General features: G+C 41.8%; 1 protein-coding gene across 1 annotated transcript in view; it reads left to right on the top strand.

Annotated features, from left to right (window-relative positions):
• Positions 1 to 21,538, top strand: part of LOC130408403 (E3 ubiquitin-protein ligase rnf213-alpha-like) — a 71,618-nt gene that overhangs the window by 35,722 nt on the left and 14,358 nt on the right. The window contains exons 29-58 of the mRNA XM_056731908.1: positions 31 to 3,633; positions 4,130 to 4,254; positions 4,351 to 4,446; positions 4,534 to 4,655; positions 4,732 to 4,863; positions 4,948 to 5,009; positions 5,101 to 5,254; positions 5,530 to 5,665; positions 5,759 to 5,944; positions 6,161 to 6,291; positions 6,428 to 6,585; positions 6,669 to 6,878; positions 6,970 to 7,157; positions 7,526 to 7,646; positions 7,721 to 7,821; positions 8,163 to 8,345; positions 9,443 to 9,609; positions 9,687 to 9,792; positions 9,863 to 9,977; positions 10,390 to 10,597; positions 10,690 to 10,886; positions 10,972 to 11,094; positions 13,070 to 13,180; positions 13,430 to 13,672; positions 13,758 to 13,833; positions 14,544 to 14,578; positions 14,716 to 14,816; positions 15,996 to 16,152; positions 16,231 to 16,405; positions 16,495 to 16,589. Of these exons, the coding sequence (XP_056587886.1) occupies positions 31 to 3,633; positions 4,130 to 4,254; positions 4,351 to 4,446; positions 4,534 to 4,655; positions 4,732 to 4,863; positions 4,948 to 5,009; positions 5,101 to 5,254; positions 5,530 to 5,665; positions 5,759 to 5,944; positions 6,161 to 6,291; positions 6,428 to 6,585; positions 6,669 to 6,878; positions 6,970 to 7,157; positions 7,526 to 7,646; positions 7,721 to 7,821; positions 8,163 to 8,345; positions 9,443 to 9,609; positions 9,687 to 9,792; positions 9,863 to 9,977; positions 10,390 to 10,597; positions 10,690 to 10,886; positions 10,972 to 11,094; positions 13,070 to 13,180; positions 13,430 to 13,672; positions 13,758 to 13,833; positions 14,544 to 14,578; positions 14,716 to 14,816; positions 15,996 to 16,152; positions 16,231 to 16,405; positions 16,495 to 16,589 (7,617 nt within the window). The remainder of the gene's footprint in view (positions 1 to 30; positions 3,634 to 4,129; positions 4,255 to 4,350; positions 4,447 to 4,533; positions 4,656 to 4,731; positions 4,864 to 4,947; positions 5,010 to 5,100; positions 5,255 to 5,529; positions 5,666 to 5,758; positions 5,945 to 6,160; positions 6,292 to 6,427; positions 6,586 to 6,668; positions 6,879 to 6,969; positions 7,158 to 7,525; positions 7,647 to 7,720; positions 7,822 to 8,162; positions 8,346 to 9,442; positions 9,610 to 9,686; positions 9,793 to 9,862; positions 9,978 to 10,389; positions 10,598 to 10,689; positions 10,887 to 10,971; positions 11,095 to 13,069; positions 13,181 to 13,429; positions 13,673 to 13,757; positions 13,834 to 14,543; positions 14,579 to 14,715; positions 14,817 to 15,995; positions 16,153 to 16,230; positions 16,406 to 16,494; positions 16,590 to 21,538) is intronic.

Here is a 21,538-nt window from a genome sequence, read left to right as displayed (position 1 = left end):
AATACACCATGAATGAATTTTTCTTGGTAGGGTGCAAAAGTTCCCTGTGCTTTCTTGGATGTATTTCCAAGTGTTTACTGCCGTCCACCCAAAGAGGTACTTGAGTTGGAAATGAGAATCCAGGAAGATCTGTCATTAATGGAGGAGGATGATCCCCTTATGGATGACCAAGAGTTCAAAAGTGAGGCATTCCAGCGCCCTTATCAGTACCTGCAACGGTTCTACAACAATGTCAGTTTAGATTCCTTCGTGTATCAAGGAATTGAGGGCACTCACGTGGAATGCCTGCAGATGTTGTTTGTGTACTGCGGCATCATAGACCCCTCTTGGGCAGAGTTGCGGAATTTTGCTTGGTTCCTGAATTTACAACTTCGGGATTGTGAGAGATCAGTATTTTGTGATTTTTCATTCATAGGGGATACTCTTTTGGGATTCAAAAACTTTGTAGTTGACTTCATGATTCTCATGGCAAAGGATTTTGCCACTCCTTCACTCAGCATCTCTGACCAGAGTCCAGGGAAACTGCACAATGAACTTTTCTCTGCCAGTGAAGAAGATCTCGCTCCCTTTAGGATAAGAAAACGGTGGGAGTCAGAACCGCATCCGTACATTTTCTTTAATGATGACCATGAGTCCATGACATTCATTGGCTTTCATCTTCAGCCGAATGTACAGAATGGAATTGATGCTATTGATCCTTCAACAAAAAGAGTGATCAAGCAGAACATCATGACCACAGAGCTCTACGAAGGCCTTAAACTACAGAGAGTTCCCTTCGATATTGATTTTGACCAGCTCCCCAGATGGGAGAAGATTGAGAGACTTTCCAGGGTTTTGGGAATACAGTGGCCTCTTGATCCAGACGAAACATATGAGCTCACCACAGACAACATATTAAAAATGTTGGCAATTCACATGCGCTTCCGCTGTGGGATTCCTGTCATCATCATGGGTGAGACCGGATGCGGGAAGACCCGGTTAATCAAATTCCTTTGTGAGATGCACAGAAGTGGGGTTGCCACTGACAACATGAAACTTGTTAAGGTTCACGGAGGGACGACTTCAGACATGATCTACTCCAAAGTGAGAGAAGCAGAGGCCATGGCATTAAGAAACAAGCTGGATTATGGCTTTGACTCAGTCTTGTTTTTTGATGAAGCAAACACAACAGAGGCCGTTAGCAGCATTAAAGAAATCCTCTGTGACCAGAGTGTTGACGGACAGCATTTGACAAGTGATACTGGTTTGCAAATTATTGCCGCCTGCAACCCATACAGAAAGCACACCGATGTTATGATCAAGAGATTGGAGTCAGCTGGCTTGGGATACAAAGTTCGTGCTGAGGAAGCAGACGAAAAGCTTGGATCCATTCCACTCCGACAGCTAGTGTACAGAGTGCAGGCTTTACCACCTAGCATGATTCCACTAGTTTGGGACTTTGGGCAGCTCAATGACCATACTGAGAAAATGTACATCAAGCAAATAGTTGAACGGGTAGTTGAAACCCATTCTATTGATACAGATTACATTGCGACAATCACCAGTGTTCTTTCAGCCTCACAGATGTATATGCGTACGAGACAGGATGAATGTAGTTTTGTGAGTCTGAGGGATGTTGAGCGCTGCATGCAAGTTTTCGGTTGGTTCTACAAAAACTACCCAATGATCTTCTCTGAGCTTGACCAGTTTGAAGGCATTCAGCGGGCAGAGAGAAACGATCAACAACAGGGGCATGCTAATAAAAGAAACCCGTTTCTTTGGTCGTTACTTATGGCTGTTGGTGTGTGTTACCATGCCTGCTTGGAGGATAAAGAGAAATTCCGAAGGAAAATTTGCAGGTACCTTCCAGAGGCCTACAGTCCAATGAAGGTGATGCAAGAGATCTCACTTATTCATGATCTTTTTTTAAGTGGAGTTCCTTTGGGGGACACCATTGCTCGAAACAGTGCCTTGAAGGAGAATGTGTTCATGATGGTGATTTGCATTGAACTACGAATACCTCTCTTTTTAGTTGGAAAACCTGGAAGCTCCAAGTCCCTGTCTAAAACTCTGGTTGCTGATGGCATGCAAGGCCAAGCAGCCCATTCGGATTTGTTCAGAAAGTTGAAGCAGATCCATCTTGTTTCCTTTCAGTGCAGTCCTCATTCTACACCAGACGGAATCATCAACACATTCAAGCAATGTGCTCGTTTTCAGGAAGGCAAGAATCTAACAGAGTATGTCTCAGTAGTAGTACTAGATGAGATTGGCTTGGCTGAAGATTCCCCCAAAATGCCTCTGAAAACTTTACATCCTTTGCTAGAAGAGGGATGCATAGATGATCAGCCAGTACCCCACAAGAAAGTGGGTTTCATCGGTATCTCAAACTGGGCTCTGGACCCAGCCAAGATGAACAGAGGAATATTTGTTTCACGTGGCGATCCTGATGAAAGGGAGTTAATCGAGAGCGCAAAAGGAATATGTTCCTCGGATGCCATGATCCTTGACAGGGTGAGAGAGTACTTTCAGCCATTCGCCCGTGCTTACCTGAACATCTGTAAGAAACAGGGAAAAGGTTTCTTTGGTCTTCGAGACTACTACAGCTTGATCAAGATGATGTTTGCTGTAGCCAAAGCTGCTGATCGGAAGCCGAGTGCTGACCAGATCGTGAAGGCTGTGTTGAGGAACTTCAGTGGCAAGGACAATGTCGATGCTGTCAAAGTTTTCACCAGCAGACTAAATATCACACCAAAGCTTGAGAATCTCAGTGCCATTGAGCTTGTAAGAGAAAACATCACAGCCATTGGTCAAGATGAGGAATGCAGATACCTACTTGTTCTGACCAAAAACTATGCAGCCCTTCGAATACTACAGCAAACGTATTTTTCAGACCAGCAACATCCAGAGATTATCTTTGGGTCAAGCTTTCCAAAAGACCAAGAATACACTCAGATATGTCGCAACATTAACCGTGTCAAGATCTGTATGGAAACTGGTCAAACCATTGTCCTTCTGAACTTGCAGAACTTGTACGAAAGCTTGTATGATGCTCTCAACCAGTATTACGTGTGCCTTGGAGGTCAGAAATATGTGGATTTGGGACTTGGAACCCACAGAGTCAAATGCAGAGTGCACAAGGATTTCAGGCTCATTGTCATTGAGGAGAAGGACATCGTGTACAAGCAGTTTCCCATTCCACTGATCAACAGATTGGAGAAACATTATCTTGACATCAATACTGTGCTAAGTAGGGAGCAGAAGGACCTTGTTCAGAAGCTCGAACACTGGGTCGAGTGCTTCATTGCTGCTCGAAGCAAGCATTCAGTTGTTCCTCAAGCGCGGCGCTATTGTCCAGCGGATGTGTTCATTGGATACCACTCAGACACATGTGCATCTGTTGTACTGCAAGTCACAGAGCAACTTAAAGGGCAAATGGAGTTCTCAGATCCTAGAATCATAGATGAGGCTAAATGGATCCTTTTGAACTGTGCAACACCAGATGCTGTTGTTCGGCTAGACTGCACTTCCCTCTCCAGTGTGGACATTGACCACTTGTCAAGGGTATACTTCGAAGACCAGAAGCATAGTTCCCTTGCTGACTTCATCCTTTCCCACACACAGCAAGCAGGGCCTAGCCAGATCATTTTTACAGAGGTAAAGCAATACTTTCAATACTTCTTTTTACTCTGGAATAATGGTTCTCAGCATACTTCCAAGGGGGAAACAAGATGGTTTAAATCAAACTTAAAAATTATGAAAAATAGCTAAAGTTCAAAAGCATGTATCTTGATTTACACAATTCCGTCATCAACCATCAAGGTCTTGGACAACACATTTTAAAAGGGTGATTTATAGACCTGGGAGGAAATGTATCACATTTTAGAAAGTCAGGAACATTTTGAATTCTAGACATATGTCAACATGTAAAATATTTCGTTTGATAGAAACTGCTGAGTAATTTCTCGTCGTCATTACAGCAGAAGTACCAGAAAGTCTACATCTGGGGGCCTGCATTGCATTGGATAATGGGCTGGTAGGGGGGTTGTTGAGAGAAAGATGGAGAACCACTGCTCTAGTACAATCTATTACATTTCTGTCTTGGAAAACATCTTTGTACACCTAGCTTGCAATCTTATCCCTAATCCTTTAGGTGACGACTTTCTCAAGGCTTCTGACCGCATCTGAAACTGAACAGCTACAGAATACCGTCCAAAACATAGAGCTCCTCTCTTTACAGCAGTTTGACACAGAACACTCATTCCTCAAGAAAATCAAGTACTGTGCTCACACACCACCACATTTATATCGTATCGCAACAAAAAGCACAAATATTCTCAATAAAATGAATTAAAACCCTTTTTCTGTCTTCAGAAATTACTTGGAAAGCACCACTGGGGACAAGATTCTTCTCATCCAGAGCGATTTTGATGAAGGCTCCCAAAGTGCTAATGTCATTGCATCTGCAAAGTGAGTTGAATGTGACTGTTTGCACGTTTAGTTTCTTCCGTAAATGAGATGAAAACAGAACGATTTAAACTCAAAATATATTTCCAGGTATTCCTCTATCAATGAAATCAACAAGTTCAGGAAAGAGAGCCATGGAAAGATTTTTTTGTACTTCATCACTAAACTACCAAGAATGGACGGCGGAACTTCTTACATCGGATTTCATGGCGGTAAGACAAGTTTGATTGGACCCCCACCAACATTGTTTGTTTTAGAGGAAACCTCATTGAAGATTCTTTTGATAAGGCCCATGGAAGTCGGTCCACGTAGATGACCTCAGAAGATCGAAAGATATCGTCTCTGATATAAAAGCCTTGCAGTGTCTGACCATCAGCCAGCTGTTTCAAGAGAAAGCAGGGAAAGCAACTGAGCCTGAAGGTAAAGTCATTGAGAGCTAGTGTATTCTTAAGGGAAGATCTGCAATCTTTATCAATCTAATCTTATCATGTTGTCTGCCTTCAGCTTCGGAGGTTGAGGAAATGTACGCAGAAGAAGAAGAAAAGATGGAAGTAGAAGACAATACTGTGAGTTCAACACCATCACTGTAATAACAGTCTGGTGTATTTGTGATGCTATCGTCTCTCTGTTTTTGTTGTTGTGTTTCTTGGGCTTTAGGTCTGGGAGAGTGTTGTGGACACCACAGCACTGCTGCGTAGCTGCGTTCAGAGTGCAGTTGGCATGCTGAGAGATCAGACGGAGACGGGCACTCGCAGCACTAAGAGATTAGAGATTCTGCTCATGCTCCTCGCTGACAATCAGACTCTACAAGGTGAGAGGTTTTTTTTGTTGTGCGAGGAGAAGAGCAGACATAATGAGGACATTTAAACAAAGAGAACAACACAAGAGAAAGAAAAAACTCACGGGGAGGAATGACAATGATACACAGGAATACATTCAATAGGCAAAATTAGGAATAAAGTGAAAATATTGTATCAAATTGTCCTGAAAGAATCTTAATGGGCCTGCCGAGATCATCTTATCTTTCTTCCACTGTGAAATAACTCCGTAAAGCTTAAGATTACTTTTCAACTCATTTGTTTCCAGCTGAATTCCTGAAGACGTTAAAGAAGCGAATCCATTCCTTGTTGATCATTCAAGATGAAAACACAATCTCTGCCAATAGCTGGGTCTCCAAAGAAGCACTAAATATTGATGCCTTGCAGGAGGGTGGAACTTTCAGGTAAATATGAGAGAGTGAACTGCACACTGATTTGGATTGGAGCATTCCAGATGTTGACTTTGACATGGCCTTATGAGCTGTTTTGTCTTTTAGACACGCTCTGTGGAGGCGAGTTCAAGCTGTGATAACTCCCTTCTTGGCTCAACTTGTTTCAATTATTGATCGGGACTGCAATCTAGACCTCTTGCTGGACACGAACTCTGAGGAATCCTTGAAGAAACTCTGGTTGAACATTTTTGGAGATGTCAAGTTGCTGGATGTTCCTTGCCTGAAAAACAAGTATGTGGTTATATGATTTTAAAATGCATTTTGTACGCCTTGGGTCTCAAACCCACACAAATGACCCTAAGCAACCTGAGAACCACATCACTTAGGGTGAGTTCTGGGTTAGAAAAGAAAATGAATCGCATTCTCATTTCGTACCACAACCGTTAACCCTTCCTTCATCTTCAGCAGACAAAAGAAGATTTTGCTAAAACACTTCATCTTTCACAGCTCAGAGATGAATACGATCTTGGTTCAGAACTATGTGGCAGTTGACAGGAACATGGGTTGCACGATGCCTTTCAGCTGGAGAATTAAAGATTATCTAGAGGAACTTTGGGTCCACGCTTTACAGCGAGAAGGTATTTTTTCGAAGCTTTTTGTGTGGTTAGTTCTCATGGACATTGAGGATTTTTCATAGCTTGAACTCTGTTCTTACAGTTCTAAGTCATTAGTATAAACAATAGACCTTGTGTTTTTTTTTTCTTCTGTCAACAGGACACACTCTAAAGCAATTTGAAAAGTTCTTTTGGAAAACCCCTTTAGGCAGATACATCTCTGAAGCATCCCGTGAGATGCAGATGGAGTTCTTCCACAGGTATCTTCAGGATTTCCTCTCCATGACCATGAATGTAACATCTAAGGTGGATCTTAAGGTGAGAGCCTTTCAAAGTTGTTGTCCATGTGCTTACACTTGTTCAGGTGTTGATATGCTAGTGTATCTGTTTTGATGTTTTAGCTCTTACGTGGAGCTCTTACCTGTGGTGTAAACGAGCTCCGAGATGATCAGGAAGCACGTGAGAGTGAAGTGATTTCTCTGCCGTGGGTTCATGCTGCCTACCATCACTTCAAGATCCGAGTACAGAACCTCTACAGGATGATCAGTATAGAGCCAGAGATAGGTCAGATGCTTCTAGAGAACACCAGTGCAAGAGAGGGAGCAGAACTGGCAAGTGCTTGCTCGTTTCTTTTGCTCTAGTGGGCCACGGGATGTGCAAGTGCTGAAGTTACATCGCTCGGATCATGTTTATGTTTCTCAGGTATTAGACGTGTACGCTGCTCTGGCCTGTATTGAATACCTGGAGCCCCAGACTCTAGATGGAGATGTTGAAAGTTTGGCCTGGCTTAGACGTGTCAAAAAGCTACAGGTGCCAGTTGAGCTGGTCTGCTGTGAGGAGAGTCTGCGGCACTATGGACAGAGAAGCAAACAGATAATCACACTTGTCAAGTGAGTTAACAGCTCATGTCTGGGGATGTTTTTTTCTGTATTTTTGATCCAATAATAGTATGGGTTACATACCACAAAAACATGCAGATCATCTTGAATGGGTGCTCGACCAAAACAAATCATGTCAGAAAAATGTATGAAAAGTCAGCACGCAAAAGCTCCAAAAATATCAAACACTTTTTATTAGACTTTAAGCACACATGCTCGAAACTGATGAAGAAGTTGTGTGCTCGAAACCTTACACATTTTGTGAAAGTCTGTTTAAAAAGTGTTTCTTTTTTGGAGCTTTGATGTTCTGACTTTTCATACATTTTTCTCATGCACGTTGTAATGATCAATATTATAATGCATGTGGTATTCATTCTCAGACACGGCTGGCAGCGTGTTCACTCACTGGCCTTGTTTGTGGAGCACATGCTGCTGGGTGTAGGAGACGTGCACGTGAAACTCAGGCTGCTGGTTCTGGAGCACACTCGACGCCTAGCACAAGTGAGTCCACTCATAGTCCTTTGTGGAGAACTGTTTGATTTCAGCACCAGGATTGACTCATCTGTTTGTTGAAGGTCCTCGAACAGAAGTCAGACCTCAAGAAAAAGCAACCGTTTGAGGCAGTCATCACCGTGCTCAAAACCTGCAAAGATGAAGCCTCTCGGAGCATTTTCAGGTTTGATTTGATATCAGGTCTTCTCTTTTAAATCATCACACTGCTTTTACAGGATTGTAGTGGCATGTGACTAGAAACATCTTAGGTGAAATCATTCGGACTGTTGAATCTAAATGTTGTGTTTACACGCAGTAAATGCTAAATAAAGTGGTCTCGCTGATTTATATGTCACAAGCTTTACAACGTTATTAGATCTTTTGACATGCAAAGGTTAAAGCAATAAAGTTAAAAGCTTATTGCTTTTATAAGACAGTTATTTCATATTCGTGGCTAGGTGTCATTAAATAAAACACACTTTCTATTGAGATCCACGTAAATGCAGTGAGTGTTTGTTTACCCAGGTTTGGCATTCAGCTCTGTCCTGTGTGTATGGGAGACCCTCAGGACCCTTTGAGTCTGCCCTGTGACCACATCTACTGTCTAACCTGCATTAAACAGTGGCTGGTGCCCGGTCAGATGCACTGCCCTCTGTGTGTACAGGAAGTGCCTGATGACTTTGAGCTCAAGGCCTCTGAGACTATAAGGTAAACGAACACATGTGTTGGGGAATATTTTTTTACCATTGCACTATTTTTTTATTTCTCTCTTTTTCTCTATCTTTCTCTCTCTATATTTATATATATATATAAACACCGGTCAGGCATAAAAATCTGAGCACTGACAGGTGATGTGAATTACACTTATTATCTCTTCGTTACATCAACTGTTAGCAGGTGGGATATATTAGGCAGAGCAAGAACATTTTGTACTCAAAGTTGATGTGTCAGAAGCTGTTAAAATGTAAATCGTCAGAATTAGAGCAAGTTTGAAAAGGGCCAAATTGTGATATCTAGACGACTGGGTCACAGCATCTCCAAAACTGCAGCTCTTGTGATGTGTTCCTGGTCATGGGCGGTCAAGGCTCACTGATCCACGTGGAGCAAAGGCCAACAGACCAGCTACTGCAGATTAAATTGCTGAAGAGGTTAATGTTGGTTGTGATAGAAAGGTGTCAGAATACCCAATGCCCATACTGACCCCCGGACATCGGCAAAATTGCCAACAGAGGGCACCTGAGCATCTCAACCTTACCGTAGAGAAATGGAAGAAGGTAGCATGGAGAACACCTGGATGCACTGTGGGAAGAAGTCAACCTGGCAGAGACAGTTTGATGTTTGGGCAATGTTCTGCTGGGAAACCTCATGTCCTGCCATCCATCTGGATGTTACTTTGACACGTGCCACCTATCTAAGCCTTGGTGCAGTACCCTTTCATGGAAACTGTATTCCCTGGTGCTGTGGCTTCCTTCAGCAGTACAATGCGCCCTGCCACAAAGCCAAAGTGGTTGAGGAAAGCTTTGAGGAGCACAACAACGAGTTTGAGGTGTTGACTTGGCCTTCAAATTCCCCAGATCTCAACCCAAGCGAGCATCTGTGGGTCGTGCTGAAGTCTGATCCATGGGAGGATCTGCTGCCTGAGACCACAGTGGAGTCCATGGCTCGACGGGTCAGGACTGTTTTGGAAGCAAAAGGGGGACCAAGGCAATCTGAGAAAGGCGTTAGGTTCTAATGTTATGCTTGATGGGTATCTGTTCATGTATGTAGCAGTCTAAACACTCTTGTGTGCTTGTTTTGGTCACTAGGGGTCTCATCCATCAGAACTCATTGTTCAGAATGCGATGTAATGCTTTCTTCATTGATCTGGTGTCCACCGTGTGCTTCAAAGACAACACTCCGCCCAGCAAAGACATCATACACCACCTGCTGTCCCTCCTGATGGTGGAGGTCAGCCTGCTCCCTCACATCAGAGGTAAATCTGTTTGTCATGTGTGTACATGTACAGTATGTGTGGAGGATAGATGACAATGAGACCCATGTTCCTCTCAGGACAAGACCGCAGGTTCTTGACAAAGGCTCTTTCTCCCTTCGATGACTCTGTGGATAAGAATCCAGTGGTGCGTTCCGTGGTGCTGAAGCTCCTGCTCAAGTACAGGTGAGTAGCTCACAGCGTACCCTTCTTTCACATTGAGGGATGAAATCATTTTTGTCTTTTCCTCTTTCAGCTTTGATGACGTGAAGCACTATCTTCAGCAACATCTGACTGAAGTTGAGCAGAGCAACATCATTGAGAAGACTGATAAAACTGAGCTTTATTCTTTGTACATAAACTGTTTGGAGGTGTGTATGTCACCGTCCTCACCTACCTAGTCGCAGCTTATTTATGGTCGTTTACAACTTTTGTAGTAGTTTTGAGGATGATGATGATACCATTTACTGAGTATCTATGTCATGCTGATCACGACCGCTGTGCTGTCTGGTCAAGCTACTTGACAAAAAGGTAAAAACTCTCATGCTTGTCCTTCACCATCCATTCTTTTCGTTTGGATCAAAACCGACAACAATAAATTCAGTCTGGTTTGTCCAAACTCTTGACTATTGGCCCCTTCTGGAAATGTATGTTTTAAGGTTCATTTTTACAGATTGATTTCCTTTTGGTAGTGCATGCAAATAAAATGAGTTTACAAAGCTACATTCTTAAGATTCTGTGTATGTTTAAGGTCAAAAGTCAAGTTTCTCTCTGTGTGCGCAGGACTCCATGTACGATCGGACACAGTGGCACTCTGTCCGCAAGCGTCAGATCTGTTTGCAGGAGGAAAGACATTTTCTGCTGGAGTTTCTTCAGACTGACTCTGTCTCTGCACACACTGTATCTGTAGATCTCCTGCAGCGGCTAGCCAGAGTTCGGCTGTGTCTGGACACCACCGCTGAGCTGCTGGTCAACAGATTGACTCCTGCTGGTAAACATTTCATGTGCATAAAATATCCTCCCTCTTTGAGTGCCTTGTGTGATATACATCTATATTGATTGATAATGGTCTTCTTGTTTTAGGTGGACGTGGTGATGATTTGGCTTCTAGCCCAGAGTTCTACAAGAGTGTGGTTGATCTGTGCTGCCGGAGTGGGAATGACTGGTTCAGGGTTTATCTCATCAGAAAGATCTGCAGTCTTCATGGGGTTGAATATGTCCAGAAGCTTCTGCCACAAAAAGAGTTCAGGTGGCTGTTTCCTCAGGAGATTCTTGAGTCGGTGGGTTTAAGTTGAATGAACGTCATGATGCTGACGTGAGTCAGAAGTATTTGTGCTTGAACTATTCGATGTATTTTATTCACAGAAACAAGACGGCAGTCAGATCGACCAGTATCTAGCATGCGGGATGGGTTACAAAACGATTCGAGATGCAGTAGCCAAAGCCATGCTAGACTGTAACATGGACAGAATACAGAAATCCATTGAGGTGTGTATTTAAACCCGAGTCAAATATGCCTGTGTGTCACTTCTGCAGTGCCCAGGGTCAAAACGAGGGCCACCCAAATAGAATAGCCACAGTAACTGTGTATTGCTGATGTAATGCAAGTGAAATATGAAAAGAATGAAAGTGTGGATCACGTTGCTTCTGATTTCTTGACTGTGTTGAGCATTATTATCATTCACACACTTGTCTGTTATGAACCTTGAGAGTAGGGCTGCAACAACAAATCGATAAAAATCGATTATTTAAAATATTGCCAATGAATTTCATAATCGATTCGTTGTGTCGCGCGACGCAGAGACGTTTTATTAATTAAAAAAATATATATATTTGAGCGCGGAGCGGAGTGAACACACTAGGTCTCTCTCGCGCACTGATGCTAGCAGAGTTTGGCGCGTCATAGACGGGGCGGAGCAAAAATAAAATAAACGAGCGGAGGAAAGATACATGGCGGAGGCAGAGAAATCCGCGCGACCCAAGTCATCCAATGTGCGGGAGCATTTCACACTAAATAAACAGAAAAGGTGTGTTAACTACAAAATATGCGAAAGCGACATGGGACGGGAGCACCACGGCAATGATCCAGCACCTGAAACGCAAACATGTTGGAGTCTTTGATGAGGAGGAAGGGAGTTCAACAGCAGGTTAAGTCATTACGGAATCGTACCTTTGTTCCGTTTCGAAGTGAAGAACGTAATGTCCCTGGTGCTGGTGTTTACTCGTTATCCAGCTTGACAAGCATCACAAGTTAGCATTAGCTCGTTAATAACAGTAGTGAAGCAGGGGTAGGGTTAGTTACTTTGACCTTTGCATTGCAAGACTAAAGACACGTTTTTATTCACTCGCCTTTTTGGACCATTCATTTATCAATCTGTTGTCATGTATAGCTACACTGCAAAACTTACTTAGTAATTTTGTCTAATTTCCAGTCCAAATATCTAAAAATTTTTAAAGCAATGCTTAAAACTTCTGTTTGAAATTATATCTCATTAAGATTATTTTTCGTACCCCATTAGCAGATCATTTTGCTTGTTTTAAGCAAACAATCACTTCATTTTGAGGTGTTTTTTTTCAGAAAACAAGACATAATTTCTTATGCTTTTTCATGTGTCTAGTACATGTTTATTGTTTCCTGATTTAAGATTTTTTTGATATTTGGACTGACAACAGGACAAAACTTCTAAGTTAGAAAAGCAATTTTGCAGTGTATATTCTGTGCTTTGTCCCATATTGGTTATTATTGAAAATATATTTGTGTGTATTGTACTTTTTAATTTAATTTTAAAGTTATTTTATAGCACTTGGTCATCTTAAGCTGCGTTTAAATGTGGTGTATAAATGAACCTTTCACTTACTACAATGATGGTAAAAATTTAATGAATAAGCTTCAAGTGAATTTGAGAGAGAGTTTGTGTGTGTGTTTGTCAATGTGTTTGTGTGTGTGCATCTGCAAAAGTGTGTGTGTCTGCGTGTGTGTGCATCTGCGAGTGTGTGGGTCTGCGAGTGTAGTGTAGAGAACAAGTTCTTACATTCAAACAAATCCTGTTAAATTTTCTGATTTGTATTGTTCTTTAGTTTTTATAAATTATTTATTGTTCTGGCAGCTCAGGTGGCACTTTTATTTTAAAAAAAATCTATATATTTGGCAGATGTAAAGCATACATGTGTATGTTTTTTGAGTTATTCCATTTTTATTTTATTATTATTATAACAGCTCAGGGATGTTCAAGGAGCAACATGTTTGTGCACTTTCTAAAGATTTTAGTTCTGTTTTTGAAAAAAGGGTTGGAAATGAATGCTTTTCTTGTTTGTTTTTTTAATCCGATTCGTCGATTAATCGAAAAAATAATCGACATATTTAGATCAGTGTAATGTATGTTTGCACTAACGTGATTGGGACCGAGCTATTACAGTGTCATGACGGGTTTAGCATGCAGTCAGCCGATGTCTTTGTTTGAAGGATTGCAACTGCACACCCATGAAGAAAGCTGTTTATCTGCTCATGGCTTTGTTCAGAGAAGTCACCTCGCTGTACAGAAGTGAAAAGACCAACATGCACCCTAAACCTGAGGTAAAACACAACACACACCTACACAACAAATCTGCTTCATGCTTTTGGAAGAAGCGTCTATGGAGAACGGGAATAAAAGCATTTATAATGTTTAGTCAAAGGGTAACATCAAATGAGGAATAGCATGAAAGAGTCAAATGAAAAGACACTGCTCAGTTTCGTTCATGATGCAGATGAATCCATCAGAAGCTTGTTGATCAGTGTCAGTTCACTGACGCCTGTAATTCATGTTACCTTTGTTTTCTGTAGCAATGTGTCGGCCTTGGGGAATTTCTCAGAAGATCAGACCTGTTTGTCAACAATGAAATGAGAGCGTTTGCTGAAGCGCTGGTGATGAACGGGCTTTGTGCGCTGCGTGTACGGCCGCAGATGACAGGCAGAGAGTTTGTGCTGCTGGAGGTCACAGTTCACATGGCTGCAGTCCTGCTGTGTGGAAATTTGCCTTTGCTGCAACCACTGCAGCGTTTGGCTCTGACCCCCAACAACATGATGGTATGAGACCGCATGAGAATAAAAGAGACAAGATGACTGTACGGAGGCGAGCGTGATATTGATCTGTCCTGTGTTCTCCTCACAGGCTTCATTCATCCCCACTATGCCTGATGACATGTTGGCTGTTGCCCAGCAGGCCATGGGACAGCTTCAGTGGTATTGTGAGTGTCGTGCCACAGACATCAGAACCAATCCATCGTGTTACACTGTTGTGCTTCGTGTGATTCTAGTCAGAACCAGTTACATTACAAACAAATGTGGTCTTTTGATGAATGGAGCACCTTTCTGTACCCTGCACCTGACCCTTCACCTCATGTTGTGATAACAGAACTCATGTCTGGTTTTTCTTGACACATATACAAGAGTTGTGTTGACTGCTGGGAAGCTCCAGGGTAATTCCAGAGTGCCATGAAATTTATAGATATGGTAAAGGGAACAGCGTTGCTTCTGTGACTGGTATGATTTAATCAATTCATGTGATTCCTATAGCGCTTTTACAATTAGCATTGCATTAAAGCAGCTGTACAAGAAAACCAAACATAAGTTGAACACACACAAGATAAGAGTAATATGAGATAGAGAAGATATGGTAAAAAGCACAAGCATACACGGACACGTAGAAACACACATACATTAGTGTTGTAGTGCACGTCAACATACCAACAAACCATTTGAAGCGTATGGTATGTTTTACACATAATGTTTGATAAAGACAACACTGTTCATGTTGATGTGCGGGTCAATAATCATGATGCTTAATATAATTTTGACTCATTTAATTTGTTCCTAAGCATTGTGTCCTCTGTGATGAAGTAGGACAAGTTTGGAGCCAAACGTGATGTATGATTAAATATCTTTTTTATCTTGGCAGTCTGTCCTAATGGTCATCCGTGCACTGTTGGTGAGGTAAGTTCATGTGACTTCATCCCTATCATTTGGCTTTTCATCACTGAGTACTGTGTTATATATATATATATATATATACACAGTCACAGAAGAATTGAAATAAAAAGAAAACCTGTTTTGCTCCTCCATCTGTGCAGTGTGGTCGACCCACGGAGATCAGTCGCTGTCCAGATTGTAATATAGAAATAGGTGGCACCAACCACAATCCTGTTCTCGGCTTCCAGGTCATGCAGAAACAGTGAGTTATCTGGCAGTGAATGCTTGTTGTTTCTGTCTAGTTTTAGGAAATATAATGGATCACCTTCCAGCAAACACGGTACATTCTGACCACGTCACCAGTTCCTCTTCATTTGGTCTCGGTGACATTACTGTGTTCCCGCTCTGAGGACGTCTTGGCCGCATTTCATTTCTTAGAGTTTTTGCTAAAGGTCGTAGCGGCGTCCTCAAAAAAACCCTTGTGATGAATGAATCCCATTGAGAAAGATGTATACTGGTCTTCAGATAACCTGGACACTGGTCATTTGATTGATGAATCAGTTCCGCGCTCATTTAAACATTAATGCTCATTTCTTTTGACCTCACTGCCTGATATATTACTGATATTCTTTCTTTACTTTATACCTCACCTCACCTTACATTTGTGATTTTTGATTGATTTAGCGTGTTTAAATGAACAGACCCTGATGTTTGTGAGTGTAACAGAAGAAGTTTTTGATCATTGTAATCTCAAAACACAGACATCCTGCTAAACTTGTGTGGTAAGACAAGAATCTAATGTTTATTCATCTCTGAGATTCCTACATCCTCACCACCAGTAGGGAATCACAAATTGAAGTTTCTGGAACATTACTTTGTACATCAGGAATACGGTCCGGTCCAGATCCATCATCACAACATGAGTGTGTTCACTCAGCTGTCTCTCTGAAGTACAATCGCTGCATTGAACACATCTGAATACGTTGACGCTTAAACACACAGATCTTAACATAGATTTCATTTACAGCTTTATATTGAAATGTTTGGAATAAGTTTTGTAGACAGATTTGATATAATTGTGCTTAAACTTATATTTCTAGTAACACTTCACAATAAGAGTCAGCTCATGAACTAACAGCGCACATCTTATGTCTTAGTTTAAGGTTCATGTCAATGTAGTAATATCTGTTCTTTGACTGTTCATGAAATGGTTATATCAACTGAAATAATACCAATCCAGAAATATACCAAGACCATAAGATAAAAGCGAAGAAGAATACTGTGGGAAAAGTACTGAACTAAAAAATGAACGTTTTAGTGACAAATGTTAGAGTTTATTTTGGATGACTGCACATCATCCGACTGTGTATATAAGACTTGAATGTAAGTTTTGGCTAATAATGGTTTGTGGTGACAGATTGTGAGTTGTTGCTCTTTGCAGAGAGGACCGTACTAAGTCAGGACACATTCTGGGTGACGCCCAACGCCGAGACCAGCCTGACATGCAGGACACCAAGAATATGTCACCTGCCCCCTTCGCTCTTCTCAGACTGCTCACACACGTGTCTCTGCTGTATGGAGCTAAAACCCACCCTGAGGTAGTTCATTCTGCACCTGATGATGTGTAGTTTTGCTCTTGAGCGTGATAATGAGTGTCGATGCATGTTTCTGTCCAGAGCCTCATTCAGATGATCAAGCCTGCTGTGCTCGATCCGGCTTCATTCCTCACGGCTCATCTTCTGAAGGACATGGAGCAGCTGAGCAGAGCTCTGGGTAAAGGTGTGGATGATGTGGTCATTACCATCCATTTGACCATCCACAGTCTACTGGAGCCCCATCAAACCAGCCAGTGTAAGAGACACCACAACTCACTTGACATCTCACACTGGCCATATTCAGCTTCTGCCACAGATATTCAAAAGGCTATTTATTTGAAACAGGGCCTGCTTCTTATGATCCAAACCTTTCCACCAAAGATGCAAGAAATGCATGGGAGAATGCCATGAATACTGATGTCATCGCACATCAACTGAAGGTAAACACAGCACATTGATTTCCTTCCTTTTTTTAATTCCTTTTCTTTTATGAATTTTTATTGGAGAACAGCATTTCGCAAGCATCGATACACAATATACCGCTATTCCACGACTGTTTTCCACTCTTTTCTTTTCTTTTCCATGGTTCCATGGTAAGATTTCCCAAGAACAAAGAGGGAGAGAAAACAAAACAAAAATAGACAAGAAATTAAGCAAAGACAAGATACACATGTAATCAACCAGGTGGTGGCAACAAATAATAAATACAGAGAACAAATAAAAGGAATAGAACAACACGCAAAGGGAGGCGAAAAATTAAAATCAACAATCATAGTAAAAACCATAATATAATAGGGTGCTCACTAAAAGGTCTGCTAACATAAAAATTCAATTATTTTGGATGCGTCAGATTGATTCAGTTGGGGTCCAGAGAGGTGAGTGTGTTTACATACATAATAAGGTCTGGTGGTAATAACCCACATCTATCACAGATATCATTTGTGCCTGGAAATAGCCTACCAAGTCTGTTTTTTGTGAAATGAGTCTTATGGAAAACCTTGAACAGAATTAAGCTAAGACGAGCACAAGATGTAGTAGAATTGACCCTGATCAGTACTTCCCTCCACCACTCATCTGTCAAATCAAAACCAAGCTCCCTTTCCCAACTCTCCCTACCCCTCACCAGGGAGGACATGTTCGAAGATGATATGAGGTTAAATAATATTGTAATCCTACTAGAAGCCCTTGGAAGAGAGAGTAACTCCGTAATAAGAGATCCCATTGGAGATTGAGGGAAAGAAGTAAAGTGTGTGCGAGCATAATTCCGTGCTTGGAAGTATCGAAACATATGAGATTGGGGTCAATTATATTTAACGTCTTGGTTACGTATGTAACCTCAGTTCCCTGATGGAGGGAACGAGACGTTGTGTCGAGAACGACAGATGGGTTTCGCCCTTGAGAACCAATCAACTCTGACTACTATAGAAAAGGCCAATGAAATTTGGCGAATGAAATTTGCATGCTGGTCTCCGCCCCCGGATATCCGGTATAAAAGGAAGCCGGCGTGCAGCATTCATTTACCTCTTGTTCTGAAGAGCCTGAGAGCCTCTCACGACTGCAGCAGAATACGATACGTGTTTGTGGCATAAGGGAAACAAAGTCTCGTTCCCTCCATCAGGGAACTGAGGTTACATACGTAACCAAGACGTTCCCTTTCTGTCGGTCTCTCGATGTTGTGTCAAGAACGACAGATGGGGTTGCCTATGGAACGTGCGGACTGGGTAGTTAACCGTGAGGTGGATGCCCACCTGGGGAAGCTCATGTGTGGGAACCGTTGTCATGAGGATACATCAGACGGAACAGCCCACGGGGGGGTGTTACTGCGTCCGGTAGCACTAGGTCTGGTTAGAGCTATCTGTGATAGTTCATATGGTATCCCGGCCTAAGGGGGAAGGCTGCTCTGCCGCGAACGTTTCCATCCCCCTCCTCCATGAGGGTGCCGCACCCAAGAGAACAGCAGGACATGCCACGCTGGAGACTGCTATATCGTGAAAATGACCTTTTTTAGAAAAAATCTCTAACACCTCTGGAACCGCCAAGACGACCAGGGGAAGGTCGCTGCAGGTAGGGATGATCCGCTGCTCTATGTCGTAGATCCGGCAATGTAGAAATAAGAAGAATTCATTGAATTCGTTCTGTTCGTAGTCATGAGCGAAGGCTCTGAAGAACAAAAGGTAAATGAATGCTGCACGCCGGCTTCCACTTATACTGGACATCCGGGGGCGGAGACAGGCATACAAATTTCATTGGCCTTTTCTATAGTAGTCAGAGTTGATTGGTTCTCAAGGGCGAACTTGAAGATTGGCGGCCCAATAGTAAAATAATAAGTTGGGCAGTGCAAGGCCCCCATCTGATTTGCTTCTTTGGAGTGTTGTTCGACGCACTCTCGGGATCTTACCAGCCCGTATGAATTTTGGTAAAAAGTTTGGAAGACACTGGAAAGGAAACAAAAATCTCGGAAGAATATTCATTTTAGTAGAATTGATTCTGCCTATCAAAGAGAGAGGGAGAGAGAGTCCCAGCGCACCAGATCAGACCTAATTTCCATTACCAACTTTGCGAAATTATTCTTATATAGTGAGGGGAGGGAGTGGGAAATGTTAATGCCTAAATAGTGAAAGCTGCTATGAGCCAATCGGAATGGTAGTGCATTTGATGTGATCCGTTTAGCTGCTATGTTTACCGGAAGAAACTCACTTTTGCTGATGTTTAATTTATAGCCTGAAAATGATCCGAAAGTTGTCAAATTTTTTTAAATATTATCTATACAGCTAACTGGGTCTGTGATCTATAGCAACAGGTCATCAGCATAGAGAGACACTCGATGTTCCAGTCCAGATCTGAAAATACCATTGAAACATGAAGAGCAAACCGGGGTAAGGTGCCTTGCTCAAGGGCACTTTAGTTATTTTCTGGTGGCACTGAGAATTGAACCAGTGACCTTCTGGCTACGAGTCCAACTCTCTAACCACAAGACCACAACTGACCCTGGGTTGATGGTAAAGAGCCTTGTTTCAGTGAATCATTAAACATGTCTAATAACAAAGGAATAAGTTGGTGGGAGAACTTTTTATATATTTATATATGTAAAGTAAACCGGAAATCCATCGGGCCCTGAAGCTTTGTTGTTTTGTATTAATTTAAGACAAGATGTTAATTCTTCCAACTGTATAGGTTTTTCCAACTCCTCATTAAGAAGAGGATCTATGGTAGGTACATCGATGCTATCCAGGAAATTATCCATTGTGGTCTTATTTGCAGGAGATTCAGACTGATACATGTTAGAATAATAGGAAGCAAAGGTTGAGTTTATTTCAGCTGGGCTGGTAGTTAGGGAGCGAGAGGAGTCATATATTTGTGATAGGAAATTTGAGGCAGACTGACGTTTAAGTTGGAGAGCAAGAAGATGGCTGGCTTTATCACCATTGCATGGTAAGTCCCTTTGGTCCGTCTTAAAAGATACTCTGCTTTATTTGTAGAGACAAGATCATAATCAGACTGTAACTTAACCCTTTTAGCAGACAATTCTGGCCTGGGGGAGTTTGAATATTCTCTATCTATGCTGAGGATTGCGTCAATAAGCTCTTGTTGTTTTTGTTTATTTTTCCTAGCCAGATGTGTACTGTATGAAATAATATCTCCCCTAATTACCGCATTTAATTTTTCCCATAACAGAGAGGGTGATATGGACTTAATTTGTTTTGAAATATAATCACAGAACTCATCTTTCGATAGTAGCCCTGTATTAAACTTCCACTGTTTTGTAGTGATAGGTGAGAGTGCTAAATCTAAAATATAAGGATAGTGATCAGAAATAACAATAGCAGAATATTCAGTGAATTTCACGGCAGGTAGAAGAGCCCTGTCTATAAAGAAGTAGTCGATTCGGGAATAAGCTTGGTGTACTTTGGAGAAATAGGAAAATTCTTTAGAGAGTGCGTGGAACAGGCGCCAAGCGTCTATACAGCCCAATTGGCTCATAATAGATGATAATGTCTTCGACATGGCAGAGGGTATAAGTACTTTCGGGTGGGATAGATCCCGCTTGGGATCAATTACTAGGTTCAGGTCTCCCCCTAAAATGAGACGATGAGTGTCTAAGTTGGGAATTTTTTAAAAAAGCGAAGTGATAAAACTTGGGTTGTCCCAATTAGGGGCGTAGACATTAACCAATACAACTGAAGTCTGATATAATGGGCCACTTACTATAACATAGCGCCCATGGGGATCAGATATGATCTGAACAGGGGAAAATTTGATACGTTTGTTGATCAGAATAGCAGTACCCCTGGATTTGCTATTGAAAGTGGAATATTTGCCCAATCCATGGTTTGCGTATTCTGTGATGATCATTTACACGAAAGTGGGTCTCTTGAAGGAAAGCAATGTCAGTGTTAAGGCCCTTGAGGTATGAAAATACTTTGGATCACTTTATTGGGCCCCCAAGTCCACGAACGTTCCAACTCACAAGCCAAATACTAGACCCACTCAGTCCTCTCTGGGAAATATTTGGGCTAACCATTAATTACTTGTGAATGATTAGATACAAGGATATTAACAAGAATGGTGGCAAATAAATGAGCATCCTGATTAGGAGCCAGATGAGCATTACGGTAGTATCCAGATGAAGAAAACTAACAGAAAAGGCCTCCACGTAAAAATAGTGCTGTCATGCGAATCAATTTCTTAATCTAATTAATTAAATAGTATGGTGATTAATTAATCTTAGGTTAAAGGTTGTGACATTTTTTTTATCACTGACTGAACAAACCTGTGAATTAGGTTACAGTGGATATAACAGTTGTAATTATTAATCACAAATAAATGACATGGGTTACAATGGTCATGACATTTTTAATAATTATTTGTTAAAACAAACCAATGTCTCTTGGCTAATGACCATAAGAAACTGTTCGGCACACACATCAGAATTGTGCCGTGTGACTAACTTCACCATAGTTAACGCTAAGGCTTGAAGCCTGGTTTGCCGTAGCTTGCTGACTGAAAATTAAAAGATTTTCGCAAAATCGTCGAAGGGACGCCCCACACGTCCGTCCTTTACATCGTCAACCGGAAGTCCCGGATTTCCTTCCTTTTTAATAATGTCTGACAACAGAAAAGGTGTTTTCCTTGTTGAGAAGTTGTTCCATCACATGGACATAACCACACCTATCAACACTCCTGTTTTTCACACCCATCTCCCACCACCCTCCCTTCTTGTTATTTCTCCCGGGAATCTCCCGTATTTCAGTTGTTTCTCCTGTGAAACCATTTGTGTGTGTGAAGCTCCCAGACTGTTTGTTGGTGTGAACAGTGCTGCATCTGTGGCTTAAAGGGAGAGTTCACCCAAACATGAACGTTCGGTCATCATTTACTCACCCTCTTCAGT

This window comes from Triplophysa dalaica, chromosome 19, assembly GCF_015846415.1.
Source record: "Triplophysa dalaica isolate WHDGS20190420 chromosome 19, ASM1584641v1, whole genome shotgun sequence".
In the NCBI taxonomy this organism is placed as follows: Eukaryota; Metazoa; Chordata; class Actinopteri; order Cypriniformes; family Nemacheilidae; genus Triplophysa; species Triplophysa dalaica.
The sequence above is the reverse complement of the archived record's forward strand: the minus strand, read 5'-3'. Positions and strand labels throughout refer to the sequence as shown.